General features: G+C 54.4%; 1 protein-coding gene across 1 annotated transcript in view; it reads right to left on the bottom strand.

The window, feature by feature from the left end:
* Positions 1 to 6,121, bottom strand: part of ANGPT4 (angiopoietin 4) — a 34,575-nt gene extending 28,454 nt beyond the window's left edge. Inside the window, exon 1 of the mRNA XM_037497551.2 lies at positions 5,233 to 6,121. Within this exon, the coding sequence (XP_037353448.1) occupies positions 5,233 to 5,541 (309 nt within the window). The 5' untranslated portion in view covers positions 5,542 to 6,121. The remainder of the gene's footprint in view (positions 1 to 5,232) is intronic.
* Between the last annotated feature and the right edge of the window lie 10,648 nt (positions 6,122 to 16,769).

Consider the following 16,769-nt stretch of genomic DNA (forward strand, 5'->3'; position numbering starts at 1 on the left):
CCTGAACAGGCAAGAAGGTGGAGGACCCCACATTGCCCCTGGGATCCCAGAGACTCAGAGGAAGCTGGGCTGCCCTCAAGTGCAGGAGGTGGGTGGGGAGCCTGGGACTTGAGTCTGGTCCTTTTGTGCAGAAGGGTTCCCGGTGACTTTGGTACTTTCTGTCTGGGAGGCCCGATGTAGTTGGGGGAGCCACCATTACACATGAATCAAATAGCTACGTGGACAGGCTCTGGACCCCATATCAAATGTCAGGAGCAGGGCTTGCCCCCGGGTGTCGTCGACGAGGCACTGAGAGAAGGGCAGGCCCTGGGCCAGAGCTGGTCCGTGCTGGATGCCCGCGGGCATGTGCCTAACCACTGCCTGCGAGGCCCAGCTCGGGAAGCCTGCTGTGTGGCTGGCTCTGTCCTCCACCCCCTCAACATTCCTTCAGCTTTTCACCCAGATGCGGGAGGTGGAGCAGAGCCAAGCACTGAAGTGCAGCCCACCGATGGCCTCGCTGATGGCCAACTCCAGACGTGAGTCATGGCAGCAGAGGCTTCCCAGGAGGAGGGGGTGGGGCAGGAGGGGGGAAAGGTGGAGGAAGGGGAGAACAGTAGAAGGAAGGGGAGGGAGCAAGGGCAGGGCACCCCCTCCACCCGCTCTGGGCACGGGCATGAGGTCACTGACCAGCAGCATGCCAGGAGAAGAGGCTGGGGATCCGGGGGTCCGGGAATTCAGAGGCAGATAGGAACAGCCCCACTGTCTCTCTGGTCTTGCCTCCCCCACAGACTTGACACCCTCCAGAATCAGGAGAAGAACCTGGGCTTCAGAATGATAATCCGGGGTGGCTCTCATCGCTGCCACTCTAGCAAGGCCCTTCTCCTGGCCGTGGTTTCCTTATCTGTGTGCTGTGGGGGTGGAGGGGAGACTGGGGTATGGGCTGAGCAGGCGTGCGCTTCTGGGAGCTCACAACAGGGAGGGTCTCCCCTGCACCCACCCGGACGAATGGAATGTTGCTGCGAGCTTGGTCTGGGGAGGCCTGTCCCCTGCAGCCAGACCTGGGTGTCACCAGTGGCGATCGTGATGATGCCACTAGATAAGAATATTTTGAAGTGCATATGTTTTTCGCTCCTGGTATGTCAGAGCAGAAGCCAAAAGAGGCCCTCGAATATCAAAGACTCTGAGGTATACCCTGGCCGAGAGAACGCACAAGAGTAGAGCCAGCGGGCATCACGCCTAAGGACACGGCATAGCCACAGAAGGTGGCCAGTGTCTGTGACTGTGGCCGGGAGAACTGCAGGGCGCCGTGACTACCCAAGTGTGTGTGTGTGCCCGTGCCGGGGTCACGTGTCTCAAGTGGAGGAGGAAGGCCCCAAGGACTACAGGACTGGAGTCTCTAGTACCAGGGAGACCCTCATGGAAACAGTCACCATCACGGAGAGTTTACTGTGTCCCTAGGGACCAGGGACTTCCAGTGCCTCATCTCATTGACTCCTCGCGGGTGGGTAGTGTATCACACCCTCGTACAGGTGAGGGAAGCAAGGCTCAGAGAAGTGAAGCAACTCGGCCCAGCTCACACAAGTAGGAAAGGGTAGAATGGATCTAGAACCCCAAGAGGACTCCAGAGTTAGGGGTCTCAACTTGTAGGCAATGCTGTTGCCCAAAGAGGTGCCAGCTCCCAAGGGCATGGGTGACCTGGCAGGGACCCGAACACCAAAGGGCATAAGGGGGTCACTACCCAAAAGGCTTCTTCCCTAAGAGATGGCGTTGCAGACACATGCTTGGACCCCACCAGAGAGCAGGCGGGATTGGTGGACCCTTGAGAACATTGGCTTGGACAAGTGGCATTCCAGCCCTCCGGTCACCTGCAACCTTTGTTCCAAATTGACTGAGAATGAACTTCCTCTGCCCAGAGGAGCGGGGCTCGAGATAGAGATTGTGTTGAAATAAAAGCCCCTCGAGCTACTGTCCTCCTGCCACTGAGCCACCCCACGACTTCATGAGGCACACACCGCAGGCGGGCAGCAGGCTGAGAACGGCCGGAAGGAGCTGCCCCATGGCCTTCCCGGCCACCCCGACACACTGTCATTTTCTCCATTTTACACACAGGGAAGCTGAGCCTCACTTGTCTGCAACCGCGTGGCAAGTGCTGGAGGGGACGTGAACCAGCCGGGCCTGAGTACTCTTTGCCCTGCAGCGCTCCCAGGCACTCCCAGGGTTACCGGCAGGGGGCTGGATCAGGAGGGTACACCCCCCTGAGGGCGCTGCCCGGTCCTGCTCCTGGACTCTAACACCTCTTTCTGGCCTGAAAGCCTTGGTTTATATGCACTCGCCCTTTGGCTCAGCCAGTGTTGTCTGAGCACCAGGCACTCAGGGGAGTCAAAGAGAACAGGGGGTGAGATTTGGGGTAGGGAATCCAGGAGGGAGGTGACAGCAGTGTCGAGGGGAAGATGAAGGGCCGTGAGCCAGGCCGATGGGAGGATGGAGGACCAGAAGAGGTGAGACGAAGGAGGGGACTTGCTACCTGGGCATAGGAGGGACAGAGGACACCCCCAGGGCAGCAGGAGGCTGGTACTACCTTAAGCAGAAAGAGGTGGGGAAGGGAGGTTGCTGAGTTTCAGGCGGTGTTAGTGTTCAGACACCACAGGCTCTGAACGGGGAGGCTTTGGAGGGTCAGGGTCATTGATTTGGGGGTCAGGACCCGTTAGATGCTAATTTGGTGTCCTCATGGGGCAGGCTGGAGCTGCAGGAGCGCTGGGGGCGGCCCTGGGGCCTCTGCTGTGAAGCGTGAGAGCAAGAGAAGAGCAGACGCCGAGTCCTGCCAAACACCAGCGTTCAGGATGCGGGAGAAGCAGGAGTGTCTTGCAGGTGAGCACTTGCTGACGGAGTCGGTTTCCAGAAAGATGCTGTTGGCCAGCTATATTAAATTCATCAAGGGCTCTAGGAAGATGAAGACTGAGCTGTGGCCGCCGGATTTGGGAAGTGGGGCGTGGGAGGTGATGTGAGGGGAAGGAGCACCTGGAACGTGAGGGAAGAGGAGGCTGAGCACGTGGCCTCCCGAGAGCCAGGCCTGAGGTCAGAGGGGTGGACAGGAGGCTTGTTCCCACTCCTCTCCCTCCTCCTCCTCTGCCTTTTTCCACCAGGGAGACACTGGATGTGATTAACATGGAGGGGAAAGACCAAGCGAGCGGGAGGAGAGTTGCTGGCGGCGTGGGAGGGGATGGTTGCTTTGAGCAGAGTGAGTGTCCATGACTCCATGTCTTCATCTTCCTAGACCCCAGTAGAGCTGACCAACAGCGTCTTTCTGGAAACCGACTCCATCAGCAAGTGCTCACCTGCAAGACACACCTGCTTCTCCCGCATCCTGAATGTTGGTGTTTGGCAGGACTCGGCGTCTCCTCTTCTCTTGCTCTCACGCTTCACAGCAGAGGCCCCAGGGCCGCCCCCAGTGCTCCTGTAGCTCCAGCCTGCCCCATGAGGGTCTGCAGGAGAGGGGATCCCGAGGGAAAAAGAATGGGCTTGGCCGGTGGAGGAACTCCTGCCCGCTGAGCCTGGAGCCAGGCCCTGGGGACCGCGGCTGCTCGGGTGAACCTGCTAGCATCGGGCCGGAGCTGAGGAGTCTCTGCTCTAGACCCGTCTCTCGTTGATGTGGGAGTCCGTGATCTGGCATGAGGATGAGAAGGGTGAGACGGAGGCTCCGGGAGCAGAAGTTCGGGGTGACCCTATGGGTGTGGGAACAGCTGCCGCAGACACAACCGCAGATTTCAGGGCAATGTGGCGCCCCCCTGGGCTCCAGTGTGTGGGGCCAAGGGCTCCTTCGCCAGGACCTGAGGGCAGGAGAGTGAGTGGCCGGGCAGGGGGAGGGCAAGCAGGCAAGGGGCTCAGGGAAGATGGTGAGTGGGGAGCTGAGGGGACAGCTGACCAGACCAAGACAAGGCACAGGCTAAGTGCATGTGCAGGAGTGTGGTTCCATGCACGCAAGCAGCCTCCACCGTGGAGACACAGGGGTGCACTCATGGCAACCCGTTGGTAAACAGGAGGAAGCTACCAGAACATGTGTCCATGACGCCATGTCATCTTGTTAAAGTTCTGTCTTCATTTGCGTGTTACTCTGTGCCCATTACATGAACATGGGTGCATGGGCATAAATATTAAATAAATATGCCCATAGCAGGGGGTGGGCATTATTTCCTGATTGGGCATGGGTTTGAACAGGTGGGAAACCGTGGATGAGAAGGAGGTGCTCCTTGGAGAGGCACCTGAGGGACACTCTCGTCTGCTCTTCTCTCCCTCGTCTCCTGTCATCACTGTTCAATACATTCTGAAGCCCGGGAACGGCCCACCTCCTCCGCCCCACACTGCTGCCCAGATTGTCTCCTGTGCCTGGGCCCAGGGCCAGTTCTCTCCCTGGGCAGCTCTTGCTTAGGGGCTCTCTGGTCAGCCCCAACTTGAACCTCACAGGATGACTTCCCTACCCCCAGCCCCACCCAGGGCTGAGCCTGCCTCTTTCCCCTGTCACACAGTAGGTGGTGAGTGTCTGCTGAGACAATGAAGACAGGAGAACTCTGCTCTCTCACCTCACATTCAGCTCATTAGTACCATTGATTAGCTATCCCTTCAGAATATTCTGGAATCTGAGGACACATCCTCTCCCAGCACGGTTCTGCTCCAGGTCTCTAAAACCTCTTGTCTGGTGGCCTCCTCCTTGGGCTCCCTGCACCCCCTCTGCTTCCTACAGTTATCCTGTTAAAGCCCAGTCAGGTGTGTCTTTTCCTTCTCAGAACCCAGCCATGGCCCCCATGATGCACACAGCAGGAGCCAGAGTCTTCCTGTGTCCCCCAAGACCAAATATGGTCTGCCGTCCCTCGCTCCAAGACCTTGTCTGGCTCCCCCATATCCCTCTTTTTCTCTGCTCCAGCCACGCTGCTGCCCTCCTGTTCTCCAGGCCGCCGGCCTGTCTTCCCACCTCACAGCCTGTGTAGTATTGCCTGGCCCGAGGTCAGCTGGCCCACATTCAATGGGTTTCTATCAGAGGTATGAATGAATAGCAGTTGGAGAGCCAGGCCTCCAGTTCTGACCCTACCCACTTTTGCTGTGTGACCTCAGGCCCGTCCCTGCCCCTCTCCGGGCCTCATTCCAATCTGTACAATTCAGAGATGAGTATCCCAAGGGCCTGGCCCATGTGCCCAGGGAAGGCCCGGGAGGTTGCTCACCTGCCCACCACCACTCATCCCCTGCAGGACTCGCCCTTACCTTCTGCAGCCACTGCGTGTTGTTCTCCAGCACCTTTTCCAGCTGTCGCACCCGCTGGTTTGACCAGTCTCCTAAATTCAGCACAGCGGCTGGGGAGTCCCTCTGGAGGCTGTTGGAGCCCCCAAAGACCTCAGGTTCTGGCGGGCAGGGCTCTGGCTCAGGCAGCACGAAGGTGTAGCTGCACTGACCATGCTGGACCCGGTGTGCCCGGCGCCGCCCGCCCGCCTCCTGCCCCCTCCGCTGGGCTGTGGTCACGGTGGCCACAATGAGGAGGAGGCCACCCAGCAGCATGGCTCTCCAGGACAGCATCTGGAGATCTGGCGATGGCGAGGGGTGTCCGGCCAGAGCCCCCGGGGACTTCGCCTGCCGAAGGCTCTGTGCCCAGGCTCCGTGCCCAGGATGTGCCCTCCGTGGCCCTGAGGGGACAGGCCTGCCCTCCGGGCTGCTGCAGCTGCAAACCCCTGTTTGACCAGCTCAGTCCAGGCAGCTATTTATACTTGCTCCAAATACCACAGCTGCTCAGCTTCCTCCCACTGCCTCCTGCTCCCGCCCCCAGGCACCCCCTCACCTCTATTCTTCCCTCTTCCCTTCCTTCCTGCTCACTTCTGCCCCAGGGCTGCTGGTTCACGCCTGGCCTGGCCTTGCTCTAGCGGCTGGTTCTCCCTGGCCTCTGCATCCATTTATTAACCAAGGTGGGGGTCTAGCCTCCCAGTGAGAGGGGAGGCCAGAAAACACTCCCCATACACATACATGCGCACGCACACACATGCACACTCACACACACAAATACCAATCCCACAGTGCCGCCCTTTCTGAAAATCAAACACAACTGAGTTCTCTCTCTTCCTGTCTCTGTCTTTCGGTCTCTCTCTAACCTCCCCCCACTGAGGCTGGGATCTCAAGTTTCAGTCCCCACGCCTCCCCTTCTCTCTCCCTCCACCTTCCCCCCTCCGGCTCTTGTTAGTGCTTGGAACACAAGAGAAATGACCCCCAGAGAGCACAAAGGGAGGGGAAGGGCAGAGGGGTGAGGCCAGGGAGGAGGCAGCCAGCTCAATGTGTTCCTCGAGAAAAATCCTTGTAAGACCAGGGAGTGGTTGCCCCAGCAGGCGACTGGCTCTAGTCTTCCTCCTCCCTTGGGGCCTGGGGACATACCCCTGGGGGTGCCCCGGCTCTGTGGCTGTCTCTGTGGCTGTGACAGTAACAGGTCGTCCTTGTGGCAGATTGTCCTGGGGTTGCCTCTGGCTAGAGTGGGGAAAGAAGTTGGGGTGCAGCAGTGTCCCGACTGGTTGAGGAGTCAGAAGCAACTGGCTCCAAATCCCCCTTTTCAACTGCTGGCCTTGGGAGAGCAACTTCTCCTCTCTGGGCCTTCATATCCCCATCTGTAAGTCAGGGGGACGCCATCTCTCCCCTGAGGAATGTGTGTGAGCACTCAGCATGGGGATAAAGAATTTTGATCTACTTGATTACCTGATCTACTTGTTTACCTAGTCAAATCCTGGCTCTGCCACTTATAAGCTTTGTGACTTTGGGCAAGTCACTTAACCTCTCTGTGCTTCCTTTTGATGAACTGAATTTTTTGGAACTGAAGGTGTGAAAATTAAGTGACTTAGCTCAGTGCTGGCATGGGGTGAGCACTAAATAAGTATCTTTTATTGCTGTTGTCAGCGTCACAGTTAGTATGTATCTCCCCTCCTCCAACCTGCAGGAATGTAAAGCCCAATGGGTAGGGATTTGGCACCCAGGAGTTGGTTGGGCCTCCCCCCGGAAGGCTGCCTTCCGCTACTCTGCTCATTTTCCCAGAGTGGAGGCCAATCTGGATGTTGGGTATTGTTTTTCTCCCTTTGTTTTCCCAAATCCTGGTGGAGTTTTGAACCCAGCAGGCTGCTCGAGGTGGCGATTTAGGGGCTCATCCGGGGGCCTGACAACATTAAACCAGGTGTGTGGAGCTTTGGCAGGAAAAGGAAAGGCAGCTGGTTATCAGCCACCGGCATTCTCCAAGCTTCCCTTGTGCTTGCTCAGAGCTAGGCTTGCCCAGCTCTGCCTCAATTGTCTCCACTGTAGATAGCGTCACGCCTCCTCTGACCTTTCGAGGAAGAAGCTGTTTTGGGGTCATATGTTTATTGCAGTGCCTGGCACAGATGCACCAGAGGAAAGGGCGCTGTCGTTGGGGTTGTGTCAGATGAGCTGCCTTGATCCCACCGAGGCCCGTGTCTCACTTTCCTCACTTTGCAGAGAAAACGGAAGCAAGCCCAGAGCAGGACAGCGATCTGCCCAGAGCCACATGGCCTGGAAGTGCTGGGCCTGAAACTGGGGAAGGAGGGCAGCTGAGCGGCCAGGCACACCCTGCCTTCCCACTTACTCCGTGCCCCAGTCAGTCTCCTCATCTGTGCACTGGAGAGAGATTTTTTTTTTTTTTTTTTTAAATTTTAACTTCGGGGTTATAGTTTTGCTCTTCCAGATGTGCACATGTTCCACTCACCCTCCACCAAAACACCTCCCGTTCTGCTATTAACCTCCTTGTGGGGTCTGGGGGCACCCCTTGTCCAGAATGTCATCAAGATGACAGTGGAAGCTCCTGGGACAGGTGATGCATTTAATCTGAGTAAAAGAATGAATAAGAGTGACAAGTCATTTCTTTCCTGCTCAAGTTTAGTTAATCAGACTTCACTTAATGGGCATGGGGCCTTCTGCACAGAAGAGGAAGTAGGAGACATGAAGTTAGGCTCAAAGGAAGAGATCTAGAAGGCCTGGGAGCTGCCCTGCCCACCTCTGAACCTTCATTTCAGTGTCTCTCTCACCTCAGGACCTTTGCACAAACTGCCTTCTACATGCAGAACACTGTTGTCCATCCACCCTTACTCCCACCTTCATCAATGTTCCCGTTACTGTGGCTGCCAATAAATTGTCCCAACACTCAATGTCTTAGAACAGAAACAACCACATATTATCTCTCAGGTTTCTGTGGATTGGGAATTTGGCAGCAACACAGCTGGGCCGTCTGCTCAGATCTCTCATGAGATCCCAGTCAGATGGCAGCTGAGCTGTCAGATGGGGTTTGAGACTGGTGACTACTTAGCAATATTCCTTCTTTGAAGAATTCCGTTAAGTGGGTTAACACAGAGCGTGGAGAAAACCTTGTGCCCACTAAGTAACAGCCCATAATGGCATCCTTAGCCCCCTGTCACTTTCTTAGCCCAGGGTGCTTCCCCTCTTGCCAGGGAGGAATAAGAGTCTCAGAACTGAGCTCTTGTTCATCCATCTTTGACGCTGCAGTCAGAGGGGCTTTTTAAAACATGCACTCCGGCCCCCAAATGCTTTGCTTAAAGCCCTTCGAGCCAGAACTCCAAGCTCTTTGTGTGGCCTCCCGTTCCCTACGGGGTTTGGTCTCCAGCCCTATCGCGTGTTCCTAGGACTCTGTGCTGAGGGATGCAGGTAGTCTTGCTTCCACACACAGCTCTCTGCTGCCTCCGGCCTCAGTGCCTTTGCTCTCGGTAACTGCTGCTTGGACCCGCGGGCGCACCCTCACTCCTTGGCTTCGTCTTACCTGTCTTCCGGGTATTATCTCATGGGTGACCTCCTCTGGGAAGATTTTCCCCACCTGCCCTCTCCTTTGGTGGGAGTCTCGCCTTCACCTCCTGGATTCCAAGGCTCCCTGCCTGTGCACCCGCATGGAAACACTCAGCCTGCCTGGTAACAGCATGCTTGCCGCTTTACCCCCGGCTAGCCCGAAGCCCACCCAGCGCGCTGGCCACGCTTTTCATTTCTGCGTCCGTTGCCTGTACTGAGGTTAGATTCATAGTGAATTCTCATGAGTGTTGAATGATTAGTCTTCACTACAGACAGGATTGAGGCTGGAGCTGCAGTCCCAAAGCAGAGACTAAGTAAGTCACTCTTTCCTTTCCAGGACAGGGATAAAAGGAAGCTTCTGTTTGGGGAATTTCAAATGTCTTGTCTCCAATTACTTAAAACCACTCCCTTCTACCCCTAGTTTATTTTCCCCTTGCTAGTCAGTTGTAGCCAGAGAGGAAAAACACGACCTAGCATTCAGCACCCAGGTTAGTCTCAGTCACATGGGCTTCAGACACAGCTGCCTCTCCTCTTAGCAACATTTCTCTCTCCCTGCCGGCCTCAGTTTCCCCTCTGAACTTTGGGAGGGCCCTGGTTGTGAAGCCCCAGCAGCAGAGAGGACCAGGGGAGAGACAGGCATCTTTTTGGCTGCACTGCCCGGGCACTGGCCACGCCTGTCCTTTCTCAGGCCCGGGGAGCTGGGGCCTCTGGGCCTGCGTCTGGCACTCACTCTAGGACGCAAAGAATGAGCCCGCCAGGTCGGAGGTCAGATCTATTTTGGAACCTAGGACCCCTCGGAGGCCCAGAGGAGCCTGTGACCCAGAGAATCCACAGGCCCCTCTGTATTTTGTTTATTTTTATTAAACAAGCACAGTGTGTCCCTTGTAGAAAAGTCAGAAATCCATATTAGCAATTGGTGGGGGGGCGGGGGGCGGGAAATGTTGCCTGTGTTCTCACCAGCCAGAGGCAAAAACCACTGCTAAGCTTTTAGAGTATTTCCCCCCCCCCCCCCCCGATTGTTTCCTCTACATATGGGTGCGTATATTTTAGGATGGGTTTTCTAGCAGAAAAACAAAACCATTTTAAATTTTATTTTACTTCTCCAGGATGAATCTTTGGAAGAAAAGGATCAGAAAAATGCTCAGTATAACATAATACAACCCACATGCCCTTCACCTCAATGGGTGCATGTTAACATTTTGCAAGTGTATTCCAGATTTTTAAAAATATGAAATATGATTACAGGTAAAGTTGATATCCCTCACAGCTCCTTCTCAGTCTTGTTTTCTCTTCCTCCGTGTCCATGGGTTACATATATATCCATTAATGATACCTACTATTTTTTATTTTCTAAACTTAAATATATGCTATTAATCTGTATGCACTGTCCTCTTGTGCACAGTTTTCCAGATCTGTCCAAATCACACATGCAGATTTGGACAGTGAAAGGTTATTTTCCTTTCCTGGCTCTGCAGCTCTACATCGTCTCATTATACTACCCTTTAATTCTCCAACCCCTGGCGGGTGAACATTTGGGTCCATTCCAGTCTTCTGTTATTCCCAATGAGGCGATCTGATTATTCACAAACCCTATGCCCATGAATTAGGGTTTCTCTCAGGCACCAATGGAGGAGCGCTCTTCCTGGGACATGGCTACATGCATTGTCAGCTTGAGAAAATTGCCAAATCGTGCCACCAAGCAGCTGTAGCAAGTTATCTCACACCAGCAGAGCGTGAGGGCTTCCATAGCTCTGCACCCCGGATGCCACTTGCTATGATGGGGCTTGACTTTGTGGCATCTGGCAGTTGTGAACGGTGCATGTGCTTTCCAGCATGCTTTTCCTACCTAACCCTGTGTTATGAGCTACTTTTCTCCGCAGAAGTGTCTTCTGTGAGCACATGTTGGGTGGTGGTATAAACCTCCACTCGGGCCTGCTGACCTTTCTGTAACTGATTCCCTGTTGTTGGACTCTGGCTTTGTTTTTGTGGTTGCAAAACTGACCACAGATTCTCCCCTTATAGAGCATGCTCCTTCGCACTGTGACTTTTCAGGGCTTCCCATTAAGGGTCCATGTTCCAGCCCTTGAGCTGAGGTTGGTCATGTGACTTGCTTTGACCAATGGGATGTTTTCAAATGGGAGGCTCAGAGGTTGGAGAGGGGTTGAGCATGTGGTAGGCTCTCACCCTGGTCTGGGCCCCAGGGGGACCCCAGCTAGCTGCCTAGATGATGAGGGCCATGTGGCCAAGTCTTCCTGTCACCCTGCTGACCCCCCAGATCCACAAGTAAGGGGAGCCTAGACTACCAGCCCAGACCAGAAGAGACATCTAGTCAACTCACAGAAATGTGGGGGATAATCCAACATTTGTTGTTTTAAGCAACTAGATTTTGGGAATTGTTTGATGGCTATAAGAGCCCCCCAAGCAGCTCATTACTGCCTGCAAGCCTTGGGCTCTGTATCCCCCAAAGTCATCGTGAAGATCTGGAAAGATGGGCATGGAGTGTCACCTGCAAAGGCAGCTCAGTACCCAGGAGTTCAGTTCAACCCACCTGTGGTCTAGACTTGTGACCTTTATCACCTCCTTTTGGTTCAAGAACCAGGAAAGAATTCCCACTGTTTAAGTCACCCAGTTCACTGTGCTTTGTGATGGCAACCCCAGGAAACACATACTCCTTCCTGCTAACCCGCTGGTTGGCAAAGGACCCTCACACAGTCATCACCTAAGTTTCCTATTGTTAGTCACAAGTGTGTCTGGTTCCACAGAGACATCTTTTTCAGAGACTGCTCATTGTGCCCCAGCATCCACAGCCCCACCTCCCCTAGCAGGGTTTTTGCATATGGGTGACTGTACAGAGTAAGGCTGCTCTTGCCAGCCTTCCTGGCTGTTGGGTGTGGCCATGAAAACCAGTTCCAAGTGTGAGTAGCACCCACGTGTGCTACTTCCCATGTGCCAGGAGTGGTGGGAGGGTCTTCCCCTCTCAGCTGCTCTTTAGCTCACTGTAAACACCGCAGGGCCAGCTGGTCGCTGTAAGGTGGACAGATAGAGGCCGGGCCCCGGCACAATCACAGAGCAAAGCCACCAACCTCACTTTATTTGAAGCAGAGTTAAAACAAAATCTTGTTCAACCCCTGTAGTCTGAGCCCGTGGAGGACGATGGACCCTAATTGGTCCAGATGGCAAAGAAGGGCAGATGGTGCTCTGTGAAGGGCCTGGGGGCAGTGAGGACTCCCATTAGGCTGAGCCTCGTGACTTCTACAAAACCCTGTTCTAGCATCGGGAACCCCCACCACCCCTTCCCACCTCCAAACTGCTGTGGGGACCCTGGCATCTCCCATGCTCACTGGGCACAAATCCCTGGGAGCAAGTCACAGTGTCTGTTGGTGATACTTTTTATGTGCCAGGTGCCATTCCACACACTCACTCATCAAGTGAAGTTATTTATTATTAATTACCTACTTATCTCACTACTACCACCACGACTACTACTGCTACTACTGCTACTACTACTACTACTACAGCTGTGTGTCTGCTGCGTTCCTAGCACTTCTCTCTTGCCAGTGGGGAAGCACAGAGAACAAAATAGCCTAAGCCCCTCCTCACAGAACTGGCCACATGGAGGGGTAGAGGCCGCGCAGGATGAGCAGGTGGTGGAGGCACATGGGCCTGATCTGTGGAGGTGACATTTGGACAGATGGGAAGGAGGTCCCGGAGGGCTGCCTTGGACATTTGGAGGCTCTCTGCCTGGACCCTAGTCTATCAGAAAGGGAACAGGAAACCATGGCTAGATCATGGGTTGGAAAACCAACAAGCTATTAAAAGTGCTGTTATGGGAGAAAGAGATTCATGATAAATAAAACAACTGCAGCCAAGATTTCATAGCAAGGACCCAAAAGCATGAATCCTCAGAGAAAAGATTAATAAATTGAACGTCATCAAAATTCAGTTTTATTCTTCTAAAAATTCTTCTAAAATTCAGTTTTATTCTTCTAAAGATACTTTTAAGTAACAAAAGGCAAGTCACAGATGAGGGGAAGATCTTTGCAAAGCATACATCTGATAAAGGATTTATAGTCGGGGTTTATAAATAAATCTTGAAATTTGGTAATAAGAAAACATCCCAGGGCCTCCCTGCTGGCACAGCGGTTGAGCGCTGGGCTGCGAAGCTGCCCACAGCCTCTGCAGTGCCAATTCGATCCCCGGCCACCAGCGAGGGTCCCACATGGCCCGCAGACCTCTCCTGCCACACCCGCTGCTCCCTTCAACAGTCATATTTTGTCATTCTGCCTGTTCTGCTCCCCACTCTGGCTCTGGTGAATTCTCTCACCCTCCCACACTCCTGACTGTACCCAGTGCTTGTATAAATAAATAAATAAATCTTTAAAAAAAAATTAAAAAAAAAAAAAGAAAAGAAAACAACCCAATAAAATCATGGACAAAAATGTCGAACAAACTCTCAATGAAAGGAGACACAAATGGCAGATGAGCACATGAAAAGTTAGTCTGGATCATTAGTCATCAGGGAAATGCAAATTAAAACCACAAGTAGATGCACAGCACATTCACCGGATGCTTGTGAGCTGGAAGCCTGACGTGAGCGCCCGTGGGGACACAGAGCAGTAGCTGCCCCTCTTCCCTGGCTGAAATGTAAAATGGCACAGGCATTTGTAAAGCAGTGTAGCCGCTTCTTACAAAGCTAAACATAAACTTACCATACGACTCAGCGATGTTTATCTTAGGTGTCTATGCAAAGGAAATAAAAACGTCAAGTTGGAGTGACCACCCACACTGCCCGCCCTTGCCCTCTCCATCTCACCAAAGTGAGAACCAAAGGCCTTCCTGGTGGCGCAGGGGTTAAGTCTCAGCATTATCAGGCTATCACCGGCCACTGCTGCATGAGTTTGATCCTGGCCAGGGAGTTACCCATGTGGCACAGCAGACCTCTCCTGTCTCACCTGCTACTCCCCTCAGCAGTGTATTTTGGTGGATCCACCTGTTCTGCTCCCCACTCTGTCTCTGGTGAATCCTCTCACCCCTCTGCACCTCTGGCCTACACCCCAGTTCTTGTATGCATAAATAAATAAAAATAAATCTTTTAAAAAACAAAAAAACAAAGTGAAAACCAAGTCCCGAGGGAAGGGATATCTGATAAGAGGCCTTGGGGCTGACTAACCCAGCGTCCAGCCCTTTCAGCCTCTGCTCCCACGGAGCCCCCACTTCTCCAGTGTGTCCTGCAGCTGCAGGCACATGTGCTGGGTCCAGTCCATAAAACCAGCAGTGAGTGGGAAGGGGTGTTTTTGCTGCTCTGATAGAGGCAGCTGCTGCTGGGGTTACCCCTTACTTCATCTGCCTCGAACGCAAGTGTGACGCTGCGAGCAGGGGCCACTCGCAGCCAGGAAGGAAAGGCCACAAACCTCATCACGTCGTTGGCCCTGATGTCCGCCCAGCCCCGGCTCAGCCTTCAGCCTCCCTCCTAAGAGGGAGAAATAGACCTCTGCTGCTTCAGCCCCTGCTTTAAATTCACTGCTACCAGCTGAGAGCCTTCCTCACCATGACCCCTCTCCATCGGGTCCCCTTCACCCCAAAAGGATCGTGTGTGCGCCAGTGGAGTTCTGTCCCCACTGCTGAGCCAAATGTCCTGGATGCAGGGAGGGTTATGCCAACTGGCCCATCGACCACTCCAGGGACCACACAGCTTCCCATCTCGCCCTCCTTCTCATACTGCCCGGGGGCGGCCTGTAAGGGCTTTAGGTGATGGGTCAAAAATTCAGACAGAGGCGAGGAATGCCAGCCAGGGAGGGCATTCCATGCGGGCCTCACAAAGGTGGAGGCTGGCGGGTTAGGAGGCCTGTAGAGCCTACGGTCACCACACTGCTTGGTGCTGACACCGCCTTCTCTTTCAGCCCTGGTGGTTGGTGCTTGTGGCCATTAGACACTAATCCACGAGGGAGGGCAAGCCTGGAGTTGGGGTGGGAGACTAATGTGGCATCACAATGTTAGTGATAACAATGGGAATCGCTGCCAAAATGCAAGTGCACTTAGCAAGCGCACTTAGCACTCGCCGGGCTCTGGGAAGATTGCTTCAGAGGCCTGACGTCATTTCATCCTCTCCACAGCTGGGCTCCATCCCGTTCTACAGATGAGAAAACAGAGGCCCACGGGGTGTCCAAGCACTTTCCACAGGACAGAATCTTCACAGTAGCAGCATCTTCCGGCCATGAGCTTCCTTCCCACAGCACGGCCTTTGCTTGGGGCTCGGACCTTCTTTCCATGATGTGCCAGGAACTATTTATGGGGGGTGAGAACACAGTGGTGAGCAAAATAGATGGAAATTCTCATGGGGAAAATGGGCAATAAACACATAAGCAAACAAGAATTCAGACCAAGACGAGTAACCCAAGACAGTCAGTCGCGGGCAATGGGAAGGCAAGGGGAGGCGTGCTGCCGCGAACTCCCGAGCTTCATGTCAGAGGAATGTCCCTGACCTGGAGCTGAGAACATAAGGTGTGGGCCACATGAAGGTCTGGGTGAGGGTATTCCCGGCAGAGGGCATAGCATGTGCAAAGTGAAAGTGCAAAGGCCCTGAGGCTAGAATAAGCTTGTCATCTTCAAGGAACAGAAGGGAGGTCAGTGTGGCTGGAGAGGAGTGAGCAGGAGAGGAAGGGACAGGCCGCAGAGGGGGCCGGGATGGGACAAAGGAGACGCTTTGATGGGCAATAGTGGGGGGAGTAGAGAACTCTCCTGTAGGAAGGGGGTAGCCAAGACTGGAGTCTCAGCCCAAATTTCCCTCTCCCTCACTTGACATCTCTTTCCCCTGCCCTTCTGCCCAGTAGATCCTGCATCCCTTACAAGAATGAGGCCCACACTGGAACCCACAGACCCTTGGAATGGCAGGGGCACCCTCCTGCCCTCCTGGAGAGTCTGACATGGAGTAAAGGAAAGGGACAGACAGCCCTGAGTCAGGGTCCTCCCAGTCCCTGCCCGCCTCTACCTTGCTGCGTGACCTGAGGCTGGTCCCGGCCCCCATCCGGGCCTCTGGGCCAGTTTCCAGTTCTCTGTCCTCGGACAAGTTATTCAGTCACCCAGTGCTGTAGTTTTCTCTTCTGTGCATTGCAAATGGCCTTGTTCCGGGGTGATGGTGAGGAGGAAATGTAACTGGAGAAGCAGTAACTGCTAGGAATTGCTGTCTCCTGATTACCATTCCATTGTGGTGAGTACCAGTGCGGAGGCTGCCTGAGGCCCTGAAGGTTTTCAGATTGTCCTGCCTGTTGCCTCTTCCTCTGCCCCTCTGTCAGTGTTGAGGGCCAGTGTCCCTGCACCTCACCTTCCTGGAGTGGGGGTGTGAGAATCGGGTTGGGCTCCTCTCTAGAGATGGACCCAATTCCCCCCTTCCTGCCCAGCCTTGCGCTGCTCGCCTGCCTGCCTTCTGCAGAGGTCCTCATTCCGCTCTCTGAAAAAGATGCTGCACCGAGTTGAAGATAGGATCAGAAATTGTCCCTGAGACAAAATGACTACAGGCAGCCTTATTTTACAGCCTGGAGAGCGCAAGAATGGCGCATGAAAGAGACAGGAGGACACAGAGAAGAACCCCGAGCCCGCTGCTCCTGGCAGGAGAACTGGCCGGGGTGCAGGGGGCTAGCTCCCCCCACATCCTTCTTGCTTCCCTGCCCCTCCCCACCTCCCTGCTCCAGTCCCATCCTCCCACTTTCCTGAGGATGCTCCTTCTCCCCCAGCCCTGCCCCAGCCCCACGGCAGAGCAGCAACTTGGGCTGGTCTCTCGATGCCCTGCGTGATTAAAATGCAGAAGGCCCCTGTGTCCAAACACTTGGCAAGGCCCTAATGGCTCCCAGCCTTGTTGGCAGAGCCGTCGCCGGCTGCTGGCCGTCCTCATCCAGCACTGGAAGGGGCTTGCGGAGGCCACAGCAGGTCTTGAGCTGGGCTGTGCAGCCAGCCAGGCAGGAAGGGTGGCGAGT

The sequence above is a fragment of the Talpa occidentalis genome, unplaced genomic scaffold, assembly GCF_014898055.3.
Source record: "Talpa occidentalis isolate TD23 unplaced genomic scaffold, MPIMG_talOcc4v2.1 talOcc4.10, whole genome shotgun sequence".
In the NCBI taxonomy this organism is placed as follows: domain Eukaryota; kingdom Metazoa; phylum Chordata; class Mammalia; order Eulipotyphla; family Talpidae; genus Talpa; species Talpa occidentalis.